Source organism: Octopus sinensis, linkage group LG22 (assembly GCF_006345805.1).
Source record: "Octopus sinensis linkage group LG22, ASM634580v1, whole genome shotgun sequence".
Classification (NCBI taxonomy): Eukaryota; Metazoa; Mollusca; class Cephalopoda; order Octopoda; family Octopodidae; genus Octopus; species Octopus sinensis.
The window spans coordinates 9,265,420-9,285,580 of record NC_043018.1 but is presented as its reverse complement, the minus strand read 5'-3'; the positions used below and the strand labels follow the sequence as shown (position 1 = coordinate 9,285,580).

At 39.9% G+C, this 20,161-nt stretch overlaps 2 protein-coding genes across 5 annotated transcripts in view; one reads left to right on the top strand and one right to left on the bottom strand.

The window, feature by feature from the left end:
* LOC115223315 overlaps nucleotides 1–7,376 on the top strand; it is a 62,246-nt gene extending 54,870 nt beyond the window's left edge. For both annotated transcript variants that reach the window (XM_029793827.2, XM_036512171.1), the window contains 3 exons: nucleotides 1,034–1,081; nucleotides 3,117–3,310; nucleotides 6,791–7,376. In XM_029793827.2, the coding sequence (XP_029649687.1) occupies nucleotides 1,034–1,081; nucleotides 3,117–3,310; nucleotides 6,791–6,956 (408 nt within the window). In that variant the 3' untranslated portion in view covers nucleotides 6,957–7,376. The remainder of the gene's footprint in view (nucleotides 1–1,033; nucleotides 1,082–3,116; nucleotides 3,311–6,790) is intronic.
* The window catches only part of LOC115223301 (N-glycosylase/DNA lyase-like), a 128,573-nt gene that overhangs the window by 72,117 nt on the left and 36,295 nt on the right, over nucleotides 1–20,161 (bottom strand). The window lies entirely within an intron of this gene.

Sequence of the window (20,161 nt, the reverse complement as noted above, 5' to 3'; positions counted from 1 at the left end):
GTGTGTGCTACTGCTCTTTTGCAGCAGCAGAAGTGGAGGTGCAATGGCCCAGTGGTTAGGGCAGTGGACTTGCGGTTGTAAGAATGCAGTTTTGATTCCCGGTCTGGGCATTGTGAGTGTTTATTGAGCAAAAATACCTAAGCTCCATGAGGCTCCAGCGGGGACAATGGTGAACCCTGCTGTACTCTTTCACCACAATTTTCTCTCACTCTTTCTTCCTACTTCTGCCACAAAGCAGAGGAACCATGGTGTAACCCACTATGGTGTGGTAAACTTTCAGACCCTAGTCTAGATTGCGAATCCTCTGTACCTCAGAATGGTTCAGCTCTCCACCTGTTAAAAGCCATCGTTTACGGAATGAGGATAACAACGTAGCTTTCGTGCCCGTACAACCGCCAGTCTATCATGTGTGGTGGGTGGATCTTCAAGTTGCCACACACATTCTTAGTAGCTTAGAGGAGGCTCGAATTAGAGATTATTCTTTGTGGTTCGTGGCATGAGATCTGATTGGAAGAAGCAGCAGCAGTGGAGGCACAATGGCCCAGTGGTTAGGGCAGCGGATTTGTGGTCAGATGATTATAGTTTCGATTCCCAGGCCGGGCGTTGTGTGTGTTTATTGAGCGAAAACGCCTAAAGCCCCACAAGGCTCCGGCAGGGGGTGGTGGCGACCCCTGTTGTACTCTTTTGCTCCAACTTTCTCTCACTCTGTCTTCCTGTTTCTTGTCCCCGACTTCATACGCAACTGCTGAGCCTGGATGCGCATTTGTCCATCCGTCGATGTTCTCGGTGTCGGGGGTTGACCTACTTTCTCTTCTGCGGGTCTTATGAACAGCAAAGGCAAACATTTCAGACTTCTGCCACTAATGGGACGAAGACCGCTTCACTCAACAAACAAAGCAGCAGAGTGACTAATGCCATAGTTAGAAGAGTAATGGAAGAATGGGGGTTTTGAAGAAAGCTTGACAAACAATGTTTTTAGGAACTCGTTTTTTGTGAAGATGGACATAAAATATTTGTTTGTTTTATTTATCAGAGTGAATCAACCGCAGCAAATGCCACTTGCAGAGTTTGTTTGGAAAAGGTGAGCATTTTTTTTTTTCTTTCCTTCTTGCATTGAAAACCTTTGAAAATGATAAAGTAAAATGAAATGGATGTAGATGTAACTGAATGGTTAAGTTCAATTTGCAACTCTGTGGTTGCAGGTTCAATCCTACCTAGAAAAATGTTATAACCTTGGGTCAGTAAGCCTTGCAAATTAAATTTGGCAGATAGAAACTATACTGAATCCTATAATAAATGTGTTTCCTTGTTAACATTTTCCCCTATAACTTAATGGTTTGACAAAGTATTCAGTAAAATAAGAATTAGATATATGTAAGTACTGGGATCAATATGACCAATTAAACTGTTGAAGACATTGCTCCAGCATGGCCACATTCCAATGACTGAAAGCAATAAAAGAATGAGTTTTTTTTTTGTTTACCAACCACATGGTTCCAGGTTCAGTCCCACTCCATGGCACTTTCTACTATAGCCTCAGGCCAACCAAAGCCTTGTGAATAGATTTGATAGACAGAAACTGAAAGAAGCCCATCGTATATATGTGTGTGTGTGTATATGTTTGCGTGTCTTTATTTGTCCCCCCAACATCGCTTGACAACCGATGCTGGTGTGTTTACGTCCCTGTAACTTAGCAGTTCGGCAAAAGAGGCCGATAGAATAAGTACTAGGCTTAGAAAGAATAAGTCCTGGGGTTGATTTGCTTGACTAAAGGCAGTACTTCAGCATGGCCACAGTCAAATGACTGAAACAAGTAAGAGAGAGAGAGTAAAGAGAATAAAAATATAATTGGTCTTTTTTTTAAAAATCAAATATTTATTAGATTGCAGTAAAATGGGAAATGAAAGGGATTCAGAGATAAAAAATGGTTGAGAAGCATTTGTATAGAACATGATCCCTACTCATGAGCTTAAATTTTACAACAGCTTACTTCATATCCCACCCAAACATTCTGTTTTATGTTCAAACTAGCCAACTCTAACCTTTCACAGTGTTATTCTAAAAATACACGAGGTCATTAAAAACAATGTGAATAAATAAGCATCACATTCGAGAGAGTAATCTGAATGCTAAAGGGTTAAACCTCTTGGAACACCTAAACCAATTGATCAACCTGAGTAATACAAGCTGAAAGGACTTTGGGGGTCAATCCATCAGCCCGATGGAACAAATGTTGTGAATGGTTGGTTCTGAAGTGTAATAGCTAATCAGAGATCATCTTTCAGCAGATGTTATCTCAATATAAAAAAAAATTTTGGCCTTTTTGGCATAGGAGTGACTGTGTGGTAAGTAGCTTGCTTACGAACCACATGGTTCCGGGTTTAGTCCCACTGTGTGGCACCTTGGGCAAGTGTCTTCTACTATAGCCTCAGGTCGACCAAAGCCTTGTGAGTGGATTTGGTAGATGTAAACTGAAAGAAACCCATCATATATATGTGTATGTGTTTGTCCCTCCAATATCGCTTGACAACCGATGCATGTGTGTTTACATCCCCGTAACATAGCAGTTCAGCAAAAGAGAATGATAGAATAAGTACTAGGCTTACAAAGAGTAAGCCCTGGGGTCGATTTGCTCGACTAAAGGCGGTGCTCCAGCATGGCCACAGTCAAATGACTGAAACAAGTAAAAGTGTAAAGAGTTTTTGGCTATACATGTCGAAACACTGTCCCTCAAAAGGATTAAAGTTTGGTTGTTCCTTAGAGAACCGAAACTGTCTGAACAAAAGATGAATCCAAATTCTATTGACAGACTTTATTGTTTAGGAGGAAGGAAGAGATATGAGTATAAGAAAATCATTTTGTGAAAGAAAGGAAGATGATGTGAGAGAGAGAGAGAGAAAGAAAAGACAATGTGTGTGTGAGAAGATTATTGTGGAAGAAAGGAGGAAGAGATAAGAGCGAGAGAAAGTAATACATACGAGAGAAAAGAATTGTGTCCGTAAGAAAGGAAAAAAAACAAGAACAATTTAAAAAAGACATGGAAGGTTTTTTATTTATGAAAATAAAACTTGGTCGTTAAAAGAAAATTTAATGAAGTAATGCTATTTATTTTGCAGTATTCCCTTCAAGAAAGCCATTATTGGTTGCCAAAAGGTACAAAAATCAAACATTGGATTCAAGTGTCCTTTGTTTTGACTGCAATGGTGGCTTGTCCATTTGGAACGTACGCAATCTCTCGCAAGATTCTGCCAACTTACGTACAAGCATTAGTTATTGGATTCACAGCAATATTTGAAATAATTAGCATGAAGTAAGTAATCTTTATTCTTTTACTGGTTTTACTCACGGGGTTATAGCCAGAGTTACCATGGTATACAAAAAACAAACGCTTGAATGTTATATGTAAATTACAGTTTTCATTAGAATGTAAGTGTCCAACATGTAGGACACCAAGACTGGTAGGCACCATAACATTGAGTTTACCGTAAGCTAAAACAACCATGAAGTGTCATATTGGTAGTATACTGCAGGTATATAGCTATCAAATCCAAAGTACCCATGCTGATGGTTTATAAAAGGCACCCAGCACACTTAAGTGGTTGGTGTTAGAAAGAACATCCAGTCATAGAAATGTAGGAGGTGAAGTTGGTACTGGATGGGTGCCTCACAATTCTTTAAATAGTCGTGGAAAGGAAAATAGCGGGAACAAGAATCTCCGAACAAATAACAATATTTATTTTTCTGTCTGTACAAGCGTTACATCTCTGGACAATTGGTAGCCCGGTCACCTTGGTGTGGAAAGCAGTGGAGTCAGTTTAATCACAATTGTGAAAGCATTCTTCACAGATTCGCTGAAGATGTGGATCGCCTTCAGAATTCCAGCCACACGGAGCTGGTCAAGCCATGTCCGTCTCGGTTGGCAGCAGGGGCGAAGAGAGAATCGGTCAAGCCTAGCTGCTCTGATGACTGCGCATGTGCATAAGGGGCTTCCAGCAGGCCTAAAGGAAGGCTCTAATCCCTGCGCATGCATGGATGAAAATCCCAAAATGGCGTCTGGAACCAGGCGTCACTACAGAAACCATGCCACAACAGGCAGTTGCAGTCTGGACAGTTGCAGTCTGGACAGCTCCCATCTGGCCAGCTCCGGTCAAACCATCTGACCCATGCCGACATGAAAAACAGACATTAAACAATGATGGTGATAAATCCTCATAGTCTTTATAATCTGAGTTCAAACCCCATTAAGGTCAGCTTTGCTTCTTTTTTTTTTTATCTTTTCATGGTTGATAAAGATTATATATAATCATCCTTATCACTTTTACATCCATATACCACACTGTCGTGAGCTGGACATTTAGACAATCCACCAGGTCAACAGACCACAGCTTGATCCAGTGTCCTTTTTGGCATAATTCCTATGACTGATTGCCCTTCATAACAACAACTTAAAAGAAACCCCTGGGGACTTTTTTGTGATATCCTGACTAGTGAGTTTGCCTTGTAACTTGCTAAAGAGTTCCAACTCACCAGAAGAGGAAGGATGCAAGACTGTACCCATGTGAAGTGTAGATGTATGAGGGGTAGGGACAGGTTTGTTGTGGATATGACTCAGGACTTCATATTTTATATGAGAGTGTGCATTATACAAGTTATTGGTCAATGATATTGAAGGAACCACCACACACCAGAGTCAAACATGGAAATGTGTGATTATGAAGCAAACTTAACCACACATACTTAATCTGGGCCAATCTGTTTTAGACTGTTTGCATTAATATATTTAAAGCAGAATATTAATGAGAAGATACAGTAGACTAAATCACTAAATACTTCACCTTATTTCTCTAGTATCAGTAAAATACCAGAAAAGTTAACCTTTAACTTTGAAATCTTGTGGATGTTGGCTTAACCCTTTCGTTACCGTATTTATTTTGAGATGCTCCGTGTTTATTTCAATTATTTAAAATATAACAAAGAATTTAGTAAAATAACTTAGTCATCATTAAGCTAGTGTTAGGAACATAAATTGTGACTAAGGTTTGGAAGATTTTAATTCAAAACTTATGAAAACAAGACATTTGTACTACAGAGCCACAGCCGGTTTCAGCCGGGTTGGTAACAAAAGGGTTAAAGCTTTTGACAGCCATATTTCTGATGGAATATATAACCTAGTTCAAGTAATTTTGAAAATAGTCTAGTCTATGGAAGGATTTAATAAAATAAGTTTTACCATAAGTTGGTATTTGATTCATAACTTAAAGATATCATTCAACTATTGTAGGAGTTGAATAATATTCTTAAGGCTGGAATTTACTCACATGCAGCATCTTTCAGAGCTTGCTGCTAATTCAGTCATTAACCAAATTGAAAACTTAACATTTCTGAAGAGGACTTGTCCCTCGCTACACTTTGGTCCAGTAGAAAAAGTTTGCATCAAAATTTGTAGCAACACTATAGGAGAGTAATGCCACCAATCAAGTTTAGATCTAAATAACTTTTTTATTTTTAAAGGCAAAGTCAACTTTTGTGGAATTTGAATTCATTACAGAAAGACAGAAAATACATTTTCCCAGCATGCTAACAGTTCTGCCAGCTCTATTAATATATTTGAAAAAAAAAAAAAAATTGGAAGGAATTAATGTTAGTCAAGAATTTGTCATAACCAAAATCTAGGCTCAGTCTTGGTGTGTCCAATTGCATCCATTTTTTTTTTCTGAAGAATGTTTCATGGTCATTAAATGTACAGTAGTATGCTATTGTCGTGTAATTATCCTCTCTTTGAAAATGGTGATAAAATGGCAGAATCATTAGAATCTTTTTGGAAGTGGTCTTTATTGTATTACTGAAAATAAGATTCAACCTGCTGTAGATACAGACACTAGCATAAGGTACACATCTGTTGGGAACCTTACAAGGATTTGTACCTGTTTGTTTCGAAACCTTCTGTTGCTGAAGATTATATTTTTATTAGGTGAAAAATTAAGGTCAGCAATCTCAGAATCCAAACAATTAGGACTCCTGCTTCCTCCTCACTATATCCCAACATCTTATGATGCACTATTTTTAAGTGAAGGCATGTGGCTTTGTAGTTAGGCTGTTAGACTCATGGTCATAAGATTGTGGTTTCAATTCCTCAAACAGGAGATGCATTGTGTTCTTAAGCAAAACAATTGATTTCACATTGCTCCAGTACACTCAGGTGGCAAAAATGAGTAATTCTGTGACAGACTGGCATTCTATCCAGGAGGAAACATGCCCCACAAAAAACTGGCCCTTTGAGTCTGACTCAGGAAGGATCTATGTCCGTAAACAAGTAAAGTACTAATATAAAGTAAATCCAAACATGAAAACACAACAACGTGAGGACGTGGAACAAGTATAGTATTATTGGACGCTCGGGAAAGAAGGAGGGTTTAACGTTTTGAGCGGAGCTCTTTGTCAGAAACATACGAAAAAGAAAGATCCAAAGAAGGGAAGACGGAGGAAAAGAAAGAAAGGAAAAAAAAAAAAAAAAAAAAAAAATCGCCAACGGTACACACACGGTCACATTTTGAATGACCAGAAGGGAATGGGTGAAGAAAAAGTTCTTTCAAAGACAGGAGAGTGCAAGAGGAGGTATGTGTGTGTGTAAGTGTCGATATGTGCGTGCGTGCAGGTGTGTGTGTGTGTGTGATGATAGCACGTGTGTGGTTGGGCTTAGTATCGTTTAAGGTCATGGAAGAATTGGATGAATTACATCTAAAATTTCAGTTGTAATTATCTGCCTTACTCTTTTTTTTTATTATTTCAGGATTCTTGCAGTGAATGCTGTTAGTATGTACAAACGAGGGAGACTTTCATCTGTCAACATAATTGGTAAACACATACCGCCACCAGCAATTGCTTCAACGAGTACACAGAATGTCGGTGCTAGTGTGTCCACAATTAATAACCAGTCTGTTACCGTCTCCATTTGAACCAGGTTCTCTGATAATTAAAACAAGATAACTGAAGAATAATCCAAGACTTGTACTAAACATGAAGGAGTAAATGGTAGAAAAATCTGCTAAAAAAATTCTGGATTTAGGCAATTTGTTCATTCTTTTGTATTTTAACAATTATACAGATACTTTCGAAATGAGCCTGGCAGAAAGTATCTCAAGACATTTCGGTGCTTTTTTAAAAATCTTTTATACAATGTTCCTAAAAATACCAAAAAAAAAAAGAAAAAAATTTACAATTCCTTTTCCAAATGGTATAAAACTACTCCGAGAGTCGGAGACTAAATTAAACAGAATCCTGCACACAAAAATGTTGCTACTGCCATATCAACTAGAGTACAAATTCAGCTTCAAATTGTGCTTGACACCCATGTTTTTGGGGTAAAAAATAAAAATAAAAAAAAAATTGGTAACATTTGGTCTTACATAATGCCAACCCCTAAGTAGCAGCCATAGTTATTTATTTTTTAAGGCAACATGATATCTTTCCACCACATTTTTCTTCATTTAACAAATCATCAGTAACTGTCATGTAAACTTAATCTCTAAATTAATCACTTTCAAAATGCTAAAAGAATTAATTACCATGTGTCCAAGATGGCCACAGTCAGGTGTTACCACTTTCACAGGTTTGTTGTGTTCACTGTTCTGATTTTGAGGATACAATGCTGTCCGCCACCCCCCAATTGTGACATAAAATATTTTAAAATCCTTGCATTATACATGAGTAAAATATAGTAATTGATTTTAAGATCCTCTCCATAATGTATTATTGCCTTTGAAAGGGGCAATCAAAAGAAATATTTGAAGAAAATTTACCAAATTATATCTTCAGAATCACTAAATAACCAAATAAATGGAGTCATCTGCCAATTTTCATCTTCATCCCCACACTAAAATACAAAGATATTTTATTGTAGTTCTCTACCAAAAACCCTTTAATCTTCGCTTTTCTAATTCATCTGGCAATATTTTTTAATGAATTTGACTAAATTTTAAATTATGATATATATTCAAAATTTTTATTTTGATAAATTTATTTTTCTTAAAAAGTGTAAATAAAAAGCTTCTGTGGTTCAAGACAGATGCAGAACTGATTTTGTAGTTGAAGTTATATTTGTAATGAGAGAATCATCATTGTATTTAGATACCCATGCATGAATCAAACACTTCAATGAAGAATTTTTTTTATGGCTGGATGCCTTTCCTGACACCAACCCTCAACTTTTTCCAAGTAATGTCAATCCCCCAGTCTATCACAGCACAAGGAACTGAGACAGGCTTTTTGCAGAGGATTGCAAACAAATGTTTGAACAGCAAGTTTTTCGTTGACAATCAGCAAATAGAAATAATCTCTCAGTCAATCACACACACACAGTATCTGATGGGTTCAAATATTGTACTGTGTTCCAATATCAGTTTTGGCATGGTTTTTACTACGATTTGATGCACTTATCAATGATAACTTTACTGCTTGTATTGAGTGCTATTTTTCTTTCACGGGGCCAGCACTGGCAAGGTGAAACCCACAAGACTAAGAACCCCTCAACTGAATGGAGTTGGGAGAAGTGGCCATGCTATGAGATGAGGTTAAGAGGAACAAGGATAGAACAGGTTTCTTGCTGCAAAGGAGCTGTATGACTACTCATAAAAGTTATGAAAGAGAGGGTGGGAATGAAAATAGATAAGTGATGATGAGGTGTCAAAGTGAGTAGAAATAGGTTTTTGACTTTGTATTCCAGGTGTGTTAACCCAATGCTGTTATTGTTAGCTTTACTTCACATTCAACCATTAAAAATAAATGGTATATTTACAGACACACACAAGCTTCTGTACCATTTTCACTCACAAGGCACTGGTCAGTCCAGTCTTATACAGCAGAAGACACCTGTACACGGTACCACAGTGGCAAAATCTCAATGCCTTTTGTTATAATGCTTGTGAAAGATATTAATTTCAATTTGAGCACAAAGGTAGTCTCAAGAGGGTTTAGTATTTAGAGGGTTAACAGAATGACCATCAATAACTATAATATTAGATGGAAAATTTAAACTCAGTGTTTGAAAAAGCGTGTTTATTTTTATACAAAATTACATAAAAGTTGGAGATTCATTTAATCAGTTTTATATTCATTATATTATGAAATTCACCTTCAAATAAAATGTAAAAAAAATTCTTACAAAATAACTTGCAATATAAATGTTAAGGTCAAACTGTTGTATGGATTTGAACCCTCAATGTTTTGGATTGAGCATTCGTTAACCACTGAAGCTCTGGAAATCCAAAGTAGTCCATTGTTGCTTTGCTTTTCTCATAATTTCCTCTTATGACTCAACTTGCTTCCCTTTCAGTATGGTTTTCAGTTTGGGAAAGAACCAGAAGTCACACTGATTTCTGGCAGGAGAGTCTGTCGAACAAATGGCGTGTTGTTCTTGACCAGGAAAGCCTGAATTACGAAGTTCAAAAACTGACTATTTTGTTTTTCACCAACACTCTCCACATGCACAAATCCATTAAAATGGAATGCACTGATCCTGTACTTATTTCCCACTTAGAAATTTCCTGAATAATTGTTACACGACAGACTTACATAATTGCTGGACTTTCTCAACTGGCTCTGTTTCAGCTTGTGCACGGTCTGCCCAAGCTTGCCTTGTGCTCCACTCAGGTTTGGCCAGGTTTGAAACTGTTGCACCACCCCTTGATTTGAATTTTTCCCATGGCATCATCACCAAAGGCCAGCTGAATCTTATGGGTGGTTTGAGCTTCAGTATCATCAGGCTTTTGGCAAGAGTTGGTGCAATGTCTGCTCGATGCATTGGGTCATGTTACATGCAAACAAGGATCCGACAAGCATGTACTACATTCCATACTCAAAGGTCTAACAGCCAGGAACTGATGCTGCCTACTGGTGCAGAAGTTTTCGCACATCTGCAGGAAGGGTGGAGTCACCTTCCACCCAAAGAATTTTGCCAAGCAGTGTTAGTTTTGGTGAGAAAAAAAATTGGATACTTTTTTGAATGCTCCTAATTAACTGGTTTCTCGTTACTATAAAACCACCTACCAATAGAAACATTTGCTAACGAGGATATTACACAAAACTAATAAATATATTGGTAATTGCAAATTTATTTTTATTTTGCAATGTAACTACCAACATTTATCACAAAAAAGAAAAATGGGGTTTATTGGATAAGAACAAAGTTCTAAAATTGATATTTAAATAAATGAGTATAGATTTAAAATATCTCAACAGAAAACATTACAACAAAATAGCAAAGTGCTGGAAACAGAGCACAATTGATGGTGGTGAAAGTCAGGGACGCCTTCTGCTGTGTGGGATAACAGTATGTAGTCTGCATTTTATCTTTTACAATATAGAGACTGAATAAATTGGCCATAATTAATCCTCTCAAGTTAAAATCAGTTTATGTAAAATATAAACAGTCTTCTCTACAATAGAGGAGAATTTTCTTCATTATTTATTTCTTTACTACCCACAAGGGGCTAAACACAGAAGGGACAAACAAAGACAAATGGATTAAGTCGATTATATCGACCCCAGTGCGTAACTGGTCCTTAATTTATCGACATGAAAGGATGAAAGACAAAGTCAACCTCGGCAGAATTTGAACTCAGAACGTAATGGCAGACAAAATACGGCTACACATTTCGCCCGGCGTGCTAACGTTTCTGCCAGCTCACCGCCTTTTCTTCATTACTACAAAATAACTGTTTGAAATCTAAAATTGTACTTCATGATTTTTTACTAATAAAATTACTCTTTAGAAAATAGTTTCTTCACAGAAATAAAAGGAACAGATCACCCAAAATTGATTAATAATTTCAGCACTTAAATTTTAAAGCTAAAACTGTCACAGTTATTGGGATTTGTACCCTAAAAATAAAAAAAAAGGTTACACATATATCATTTAACATCTATTTTCTGTGCCAGCATGGGTTCGACAGTCTGATGAGCTGCAAAGCTGCATCAGGCCCCAATGTTTGCTTTGGCAAAGCTTCTATGGTTGGATGCCCTCCCTAATAATGCCAACCATTTTACAGTATATATTGTGGAGCCTAGTTGAGAGAGGGAGAGAGAGCTTTACGTGAGGTGGTGAAAGCTAAAATAAAATGTAGGGAGATGCAAAGGGTTCTTGTTATAGAGAAGTTATGGAGCTACCCTACACTATGTAGGAGTGGTTGGGGGTAGCTGGAAGGGAGATAAAGATGGTAGTGACAGAGCATACCCAAGGAATATAAACTGGATCATTATATTATAATTTAATGTTTTCCATACTGACATGGGTTGGACAGTTTGGCAAGAGGTGGCACAGCCAGGTGCCACACAAGGTTCAACAGGATGTTATAGCTTGGTTTCTACAGCTGGATGCCCTTTCTAATGTCAACCACTTTACAGAGTGTACTGGGTGCTTTTAATATAGTTCCAGTGCCTTTTTTTTTTTATTATACGACACCATCACCAGTGCTTTTTTATGCAGCATCATAGCCAGCTGCTACAAGGGTAAAGCAATGCCTGAGATTCAAGTAATTATAGAGGCATCAGATCACTAGACCAGGTGATAAAAGTTGCAGAGAATTGTATCCCAATTAATTAGGAACAGAATTAAACTAGATGAAATGTAGTTTGGTTTTGTCCCACGGAGAATTACTACTGATGCTATTTTCATAGACAACTGCAAGTATTTAGCTAAGAATAAGCTGTTGTACTTGGTGTTTGTTGATCTATAGGAAGCCTTCTACAGAGTACCTTGCTCTGTAATATGATAGACCCCGAGAAAGCTAAGGGTAGATGAATGGAAGGGGTGCTGTTTGTAACATAACTACCTTACAGTGACAAATTTAGTGTTTGCTAAGGCTCAGACACCTTATTCATGATTGTCCCCCATGCCATGACAGGTATTTACAACTGGAAGCTCATGAGAATTTAAGATTGGAAGCTAGTGTATTGATAAAGAAGTTGAGCATCAGAAGAATTAGATGTAGTGTGCAAGAGAGAAGACTGCACTGGTTTGGTCATGTGATGCACATGGATGTAGACAGATGCATACAAAATTGTCCACTTTAAGTGGATGGAACACGTGGAAGGAGATCCAGAAAGACATGGGACAAAATATTGAAGGCTTATCTCAAGATGCTTGCCTTACAAAGGAAATGACAAATGAGGTATATTGTACGTGGCTGTACTTAAGACGACCCATCCACCACCACAACAGAATTGATATTCGAAAACCAGCTTGGTAATGCTTGCCCATGAAGGTCACTGATTCCACATAAAAACCACTATTATAAACCAATGGACCAAGCAATATTTTATGTTTAGTTCATGCCACCAAAACCCAAGAAATATTCCTTTTAATTTAGTGAAAAGGATTTGCACAATAGTGTCTGATCCAAATACTCAGGACCTTCAAATTCAAGGCCTCAGAACAACAGCCAAGAGACTCTCCACTCCCGCAATATTTTCATCAATTTCCATGTCACAATTAGTGAAACCAGGAAACTATCATATCCTTTCCTTTATAGAGGATGGGATTTAACAAATCAAGAAAATACCAAAACACTAAGGAGGAAACAAAAAATTCTACACCCCATCTAAAAATACCCTATATAGACACACAACCCTAGATACAATGAGGTATACAACACCGTTATTCAAAATCCACCAATGCTCATTAGGGATCCAAAGATGAACCACATTCTACAAACAAATTCATCCAATGTAAAAAAAACAACCCAAATCACTAAAAAGACTGACAAATGCAAAGCTTATAGCCAACAACAAAACCAATAGTTAAAAACTGCAGATGTCCAAATTGTGAAACATACCTCAACCTACTGGAAGCTTTGGAACACAGATTCACAATTGATGCCAATTTCACTTGTGCATCTAGAAATTTAAATTATGTGATAAATTGTTCAGGATAAGGACAACCATATAGGCCAGACAAGGAGATCATTCAGGCAGAACTACACTGCATAAGGAACAGATCAGCTTCCCAAAGTATAGACAGAGAGAGACTTCCCAACTAACAAGACGTGTTTCAGCTCGCTCTGACCAGTAAGTAGCTGTTGGAACAGAATACACATGAACCCAACTTTACAATTTTCAACTGAAAACTCAACTGAAAATTCTTCCTTCTCAAAAACGACAAAGCCTTAATTCCAGTGAAAGCTACGTTTTTGTATCGTGAACACGTATTATGAAAGATATAATACTATAACGATAATAATAATTATTCATATAGACTAAGACCAAAGACCAATTAGATATAGACTGCGGCCAAAGACACAGAAAAACAAATACAACCCAGCAGGACTACTGATAAACAACTGTAATTACTGGAAGATCTACTATTTTCTGTGAGTAATTTGAATTTCCCTCAAAATAAGTTAAAACTTAAAGTTGATGATGACACCGAGATGTTTCTCCCCGTATCCCTTTCTTTCTCTGCGTTGGGAGAAAAGAGAATTTACAGTAAAAACATCCCTCAGCCCTCCCTCCACGTCAAATGATATTTAACCGTGTGGAATTTCCCTAACAAGTGCGTGCATTATAAACACACCAACCAATGTGGAAATCGAAAACAGCTAAAAGCAATAACAACAACAAATAATAACATTTCATTTATCTGTATCTTCACTTTTTTTCTTCTTCCTTTCTTTGTTTACCTTGCACCACAGTACGGATGGGCAGACAGAACAAAACTGCCACGGTATCATCCGCGGATGAGCCATGCGACAAAACTGGTCGCTGTCCTACAATAGAACGTTGCCCGGCAAATCACATCTGTCATCTATGCACAAAACTCGAAAATTCCTTCCGAAATAGATGGGTTGAATGCAGTAACTGTCGTGTTTCGATCTGCTTTCAATGTGCCACAAACTTTCAGAAGATCCCAGGTCAAAAGAAAGGACACCATACTTCTATGATGGATAAACTCTGGGAAATAGTCCGGCTACCAAACTGGTCGTTTCATTGCCTGACTTGTGTGGCGACTTGTGTGTCCCCTGCCACCATTGCTGCTGGACAGCAACAAAACCCGACAACCGTGTCCTCTGCTGCCATTGCTGCTGAACAGCAAAAACCGACTACTTTGTCTCCCAAAACCAGCCCTGTTGATAAAGAACAGCAGCAAAAACTGAATCCGCCCGTGTCTTCCTCCCCTGTCACTCTTCAACAGCAGCAACAAAAATCGGCCATTCATGTTGATGAACAACAAAAACAGAAACTTAAACCCCCTATGCCTTCCTCCCCTATTGCTCTTGGACAACAAAAATTAATCATTCCAGCCGAAGTACATCAGCAGGTACAAAAACCAACCATGCCCTCCTCTCCTGATGCTTCCCAACTAAAACAGAGATCGACCATCAGCACAGAAGTTGCAGAAATTAGACGAATGATTTCTTTGGGCGTACATCGGGTGGTAGGCCAGGACATGTTCTATAGTTGATAATGTTGTCACGCCGAGCTCTGTCAGCAGCCAGATGGAATGTCCACGAGGTAGCAGGACTCAGAACCAGTGTCTGTCCAAAAACTCGCAGCGAAGGGTCATATAGGAGTGCCCTGCTCAGCAACTTACCTGTAGCTCGTACAGAACCTCAACGCATCGAGGGAGTTGCTGAACCGGCCACTCATGAATTAATAGCAATCGGAGTGCCGGAAGATGTGGCAGATCTGCAGGCATTCATTGGAAACACAGCTAGGGATCTCAGCTGTGTCCCTCCAAAAAGTGCTTCCCGCCTTGGCCGACCGGAACTCAAACCCAGGCTGATCAGGCTGTTGTTTACGGGCTCTACTGAGGCGCGGACATTCCATCTGGCTGCTGACAGAGCTCGGCGTGACAACATTATCAACTATAGAACACGTCCTGGCCTACCACCCGATGTACGCCCAAAGATAAGATACGTGGCTTCCCTACATCGCAACTCTGTGCCACGGGAGAGTTTTAGCCTCCGCGATGATGGGCAGATCTGGAAATTCGTCAAGTCTGGTGAGTCGTGGATAAGGGATGCCAGTTGGACTGAGCAGACTACACCCACAACAACAACTGGCAATGCAAAAATCTTGGGAAACTAACCAAGAACAATCAGCCATCCCCTGTATATCATCATCTGAAATCCAGATATAAACTGCTGTCCTTGAATGCCCGTAGTTTATGTAACAAGGTGCATCTTTTTGTCTCCTACGTCAAAAGTATCAACCCAGATTTCATCACAGTCATGGAAACGTGGGCACACTCTGCACTCTGTGATGGAGTTTTCAGCATAGCCGGCTACAACCTGTTCCGCAAAGACCGTATTAATCGCTGTAGAGGGGGTGTGATGATTTATGTTCGATCAAGTCTATCGGCAATCCCCTGTGATGATTTGAACCAATCTCAGCAGGAGGTATTTTTCTGCAATGTACACATGACCATGTCAACACTTCTGCTCGGAGTCGTTTACTGTCCTCCAAATTATTGCCAAGACGCACAGCTTTTTGATATCCTAAGGGCGGCTGCCATGAAAACAGCCACATATGTGTATGTTGCAGGAGACTTCAATTTCCCTGGGAGGCCTTCCGTTGGCCGCAAAGTGCAGACGATTTCCTTGAACTGGTGCTGAATTCGAATTGGTCCCAAGTTGTTACCTCCCCCACAAGGGGTAACAACACTTTGGATCTGCTACTTACTGCTTCTCCTGAAACAATCATTAGTGTCGCTACCGAAGAACCTTTGGGTGACTGATCATTCCATGATCATGGCCGACTTGTCTCTGATTGGTTGTAACAAAAAACACAACCATCTTCAGATTGCCCGCTTTGACTGGAATAAAGCAAACTGGAGCTCTTATTGTACTGAGCTGCAATGCCCGAACTGGCGCGAATTTTATGCCTCTGGAGATGTGGACACTATACTCCAGAACATTCTGAATTCAATATGGGCAGCATGTGCAGCATCAGTACCACGCAAGCACAAAAAACCACCCAATAGTGCAATTTGGGAGACTGCAGCAGTCCGACTTGCCAGGAAAGAACGCCGTAATGCTGAATGGGAATACAAATTGCACAAATCAGAGAGCAACAGGAAAAAGCGCAATAGGTCAGCCAACCACCTCAAGCAGGTGACAAAAAAGGCAGTGCTTGAATTTGAACAACGCATTGCAGCTAACCCTGACAGCAAAGGGTTCTGGAAGTATGTGCACTCAAAGCAGAGACCCCACTCTCCTGTTGGTCCCCTTCGCAATCCCCACACAGGACAGATTACTGGCAATCCCGAAGAATATGCAGAAATCATTGCTGGATGCTATGCCGGCATCTTTACTGTCGAAGACCAAAATGTTCCATCATCATCACCACTGACATCGGACTCTATATCTTCTATGCAATTTACACCAGCAATGCTGCAACGCCACCTAAAGAATAAACGCAATTATGCCTCTCCTGGTCTCGATGGTGTTACATACCTACTTCTCAAATGCGGTGGGTACTTTCTTCTAAGCCAACTTTCTCTATTCTTCCAATTCTGTCTTGACAATGGTGTTACTCCAGAACAGTGGAAAACTGCCAGTGTCATCCCTCTGTTCAAAAAAGGCGACCGCACATCGCCTGTCAACTATCGCCCCGTCAGTCTTACCAGCTGCATCGCCAAACTGATGGAATCCTGTATCAGAAGGAACTTCTGGAAGTCTCACAGCCTCATCCAGCCGTCACAATTTGGATTTATTCCTAACTCCAGCTGCTGTAATCAACTCATCGAGTTTCTTGAGGATGTTACTCAAATCACTGATCGCGGATCCTGGGTGGATGTTGTTTACCTGGACTTTGCTAAGGCTTTTAACTCTGTGCCACACAAAAGACTTATGGTGAAGCTTTCTGCGTTGGGTGTAAGAGACGAACTCTATAACTGGTTAAAGTCCTTTATTTTCGGCCGAAAAGAGGTTGTCACAGTTCTAGGACAGCACTCTTCGCCCTATGAGATGACATCTGGTGTGCCGCAGGGATCTGTTCTTGGCCCCCTTTTATTTGTTGCATATGTTAATGACATAGATGCCAACTTAAAGAATGCCACAGTGCTGAAATATGCAGATGACATCAAGCTGTACCTCGAAATAAAGAGGTCAAATCCTACACACTATGGATCTCTATTGCAAGCAGACCTGGACACAATGCAGCAGTGGATCATGGACTGGCAACTCAAGCTGGCTGTGGACAAATGTACCACCATGCATTTTGGGAGGAGAAACCCAGCGTCCACCTACTCCCTCCACAACACTAGTCTCAAAAAGTCTTCAAGTGAATGTGACCTGGGTGTTATTGTCGACAGTGATTTGCGTTGGACAAAACACATCGCCAAAATTGTCAAGAAGGCTGAGGGTGTCTTGGCATCACTCACCAAATCCTTTGTGAACCGCTTTCCGGCTATCTATCTGCGGCTTTATATAGCTATGGTAAGACCTCACCTGGAATTTGCATCACCGGTCTGGAACCCCCTATCTTGCCCAGGACAGCAATCGTCTGGAAGCTGGCAGTGTTTCTACGGCTGGATGCCCTTCCTGACGCCAACCACTCCGTGAGTGTAGTGGGTGCTTTTTACGTACCACCCGCACAGGTGCCAGACGGAGCTGGCAAGCGGCCATGGACAGATGGTGCTTTTTACGTGCCACCGGCACGGGGGCCAGGCGAGGCTGGCAATGGCCACAATTGGATGGTGCTTTTTACGTGCCACCGGCACGGGACATGCCATTATACATTGTATTAATATTTGTGTTAAAAATATAGCAAAATGCCTGGAATTTTTTTTAATCAGTTGCTAAGTTTTTCTTACATTATTAATATTAATGGAGAGGAAAGTGGTATAAGTCGAGTCATGGAGAAAATACCAAGTAGTGTTTCATCTTGCCCTTTAGGTTCCAAGTTCAAATTCTGCCAAGATCAACTTTGTTTTCTTGACCCTAAAGGGATGAAAGGCAGTCAAATAACGGGGCTGGTTGTATCAATTAACTCCTTCCTCTTTCATAATAATTATCCTACTTCAATTGAAAACATTGATGTTAATGCCTATTTGTTTACTACCCACACGGGGTTTAAACACAGAGAGGATAAACAAGGACAGACAAACAGATTAAGTCGATTATAACGACCCCAGTGCGTAACTGGTACTTATTTAATCGACCCCGAAAGGATGAAAGGCAAAGTCGACCCCGGCGGAATTTGAACTCAGAACATAGCGGCGGACAAAATACGGCTATGCATTTTGCCCGGCGTCCTAACGTCTCTGCCTGCTCGCCGCCTTTTAACATTGATGTTAATGCCATTTGCTTAACCCTTTCACTATGGAGATCAGATATCCTCTCAGAATTATATTGCCTTTAACTGATGAAAATAGTTCTATGTACCAATTTTTCTTTTGTTGAAGTATGTCATATTTGAAACTATTTTCCATTGAGATATCACAAGTTTGAGGTAACATTACCTGCAGAAAATACCAATTCTATTGTTTGATAAGATAATTAACATCTCTACTGGAACGAACATGAAGTCTAAGTTATTTTACATTATGGTTGTCTGTTATGTAAATGTGCCGTTTTAAAAATTATTTTCCATTTTCATTCTCAGATTGTTAAAATTTTATTAAACATGTAAAAGATTGTGTGAAATATGCAGCACTATATTTCAACTTCAATTTTTATGTTTTCCTTCAAAATAAATACCCAAAAGATGTCAACAAAAAATGACAAATCTGTAGTGAGTCTCAAGAAATCAGCACCTTTTTGAACGAGATCTTGCTGGTAGCCATTGCCATATGCCAGACAAGAACGAGATCTCACCTGCAACCATTTGCCATGTGCGAGACGACGACGAGACCCTCACAGGCACCCAGTATTTAAACAAGAGAACAACATTCTCTGTCTCACTCTTCTCACACTCAACACCAAGAAACACTGCGAAGCCAGCAGCTCACAGCAGACACTTGTCCCGCTCTGCCTCCACATGCTTATCTCCTGAGGTGATGAACCTCACGTGTACGGAGTTAAGACAAACCATGCACTGCTATGAAGATGGTCACTAAGAGTGAACCACACGAACGAGAACTCTGTAAATAACCGGCTATTGAATTGTACTCTGCTTGTGAACTTAGTGTCTCAGATCCTTGAAACTACAAAAATAATTATAATGGGAGGAGATAAACCTTCCATTCCATTCATCATCATCATCGTTTAGCGTCCGCTTTCCATGCTAGCATGAGTTGGACGGTTCAACTGGGGTCTGGGAAGCCAGAAGGCTGCACCAAGCCCAGTCTGATCTGGCAATGTTTCTGCGGCTGGATGTCCTTCCCAACGCCAACCACTCCGTGAGTGTAGTGGGTACTTTTTACATGCCACCGGCACAGGTGCCACACGAGGCTGGCAAACGGACACGATCGGATGGTGCTTTTTACGTGCCACCAGCACGAAGGCCAGTCGGGGCAGAGCTGGCAACGGCCACGTTCGGATGATTCTCTTACATGCCACCGGCACTGGTATCACAGCTAAAATTTCTATTGATGTTGATCGATTTTGATTTTCAAATCTAATAATACAATTAAATTATGAGCACTTGAACCATTTAGCATTTAAACTAATCAAATCCAGCCTAAATATACTTAAATCTTCAAACTGGCTATATTTGGCCTCTCACGCCTAACCTACAATGTCATTCTAAAAAACAACTGCATCGTAATCTCAAAGCTGCAAAATAATGAACAATGACTACAAAACAATGAATAAAGCCTTACATTAGACAGTAATCTGAAGGCTAAAGGATTGCATGGAAACAATACAGTAAAAGCAAAACTGAGTGGAAGGGATGGTCCAACAGCACCATGGAGATCAGAGGAGGTGAAAAAGATCCCAGGTCTAATCCATTTGCCCAGTGTAGTTGATGTGCATGTTGTGGGTGAGAGCAGAGGGACAAGAAACTTATGTGTTGCAGTAAGCCACTTTTCTGGCCTCCACAAGAGGGAGAGGAGTCCCTCCCACTGATGATGTTGCAGCTCCAAAGACAAAACTTCATAGAGTGGAGAGAGTTGACCTTCTCTTGCTTTTGCCACCAGACAGGGGAAGGGTAGTAGACATGATTGAAGACAGATTTTCCTTTTGTCAAAATCCTCAACTTTTAAGGTCCACTTGGAAAGGAA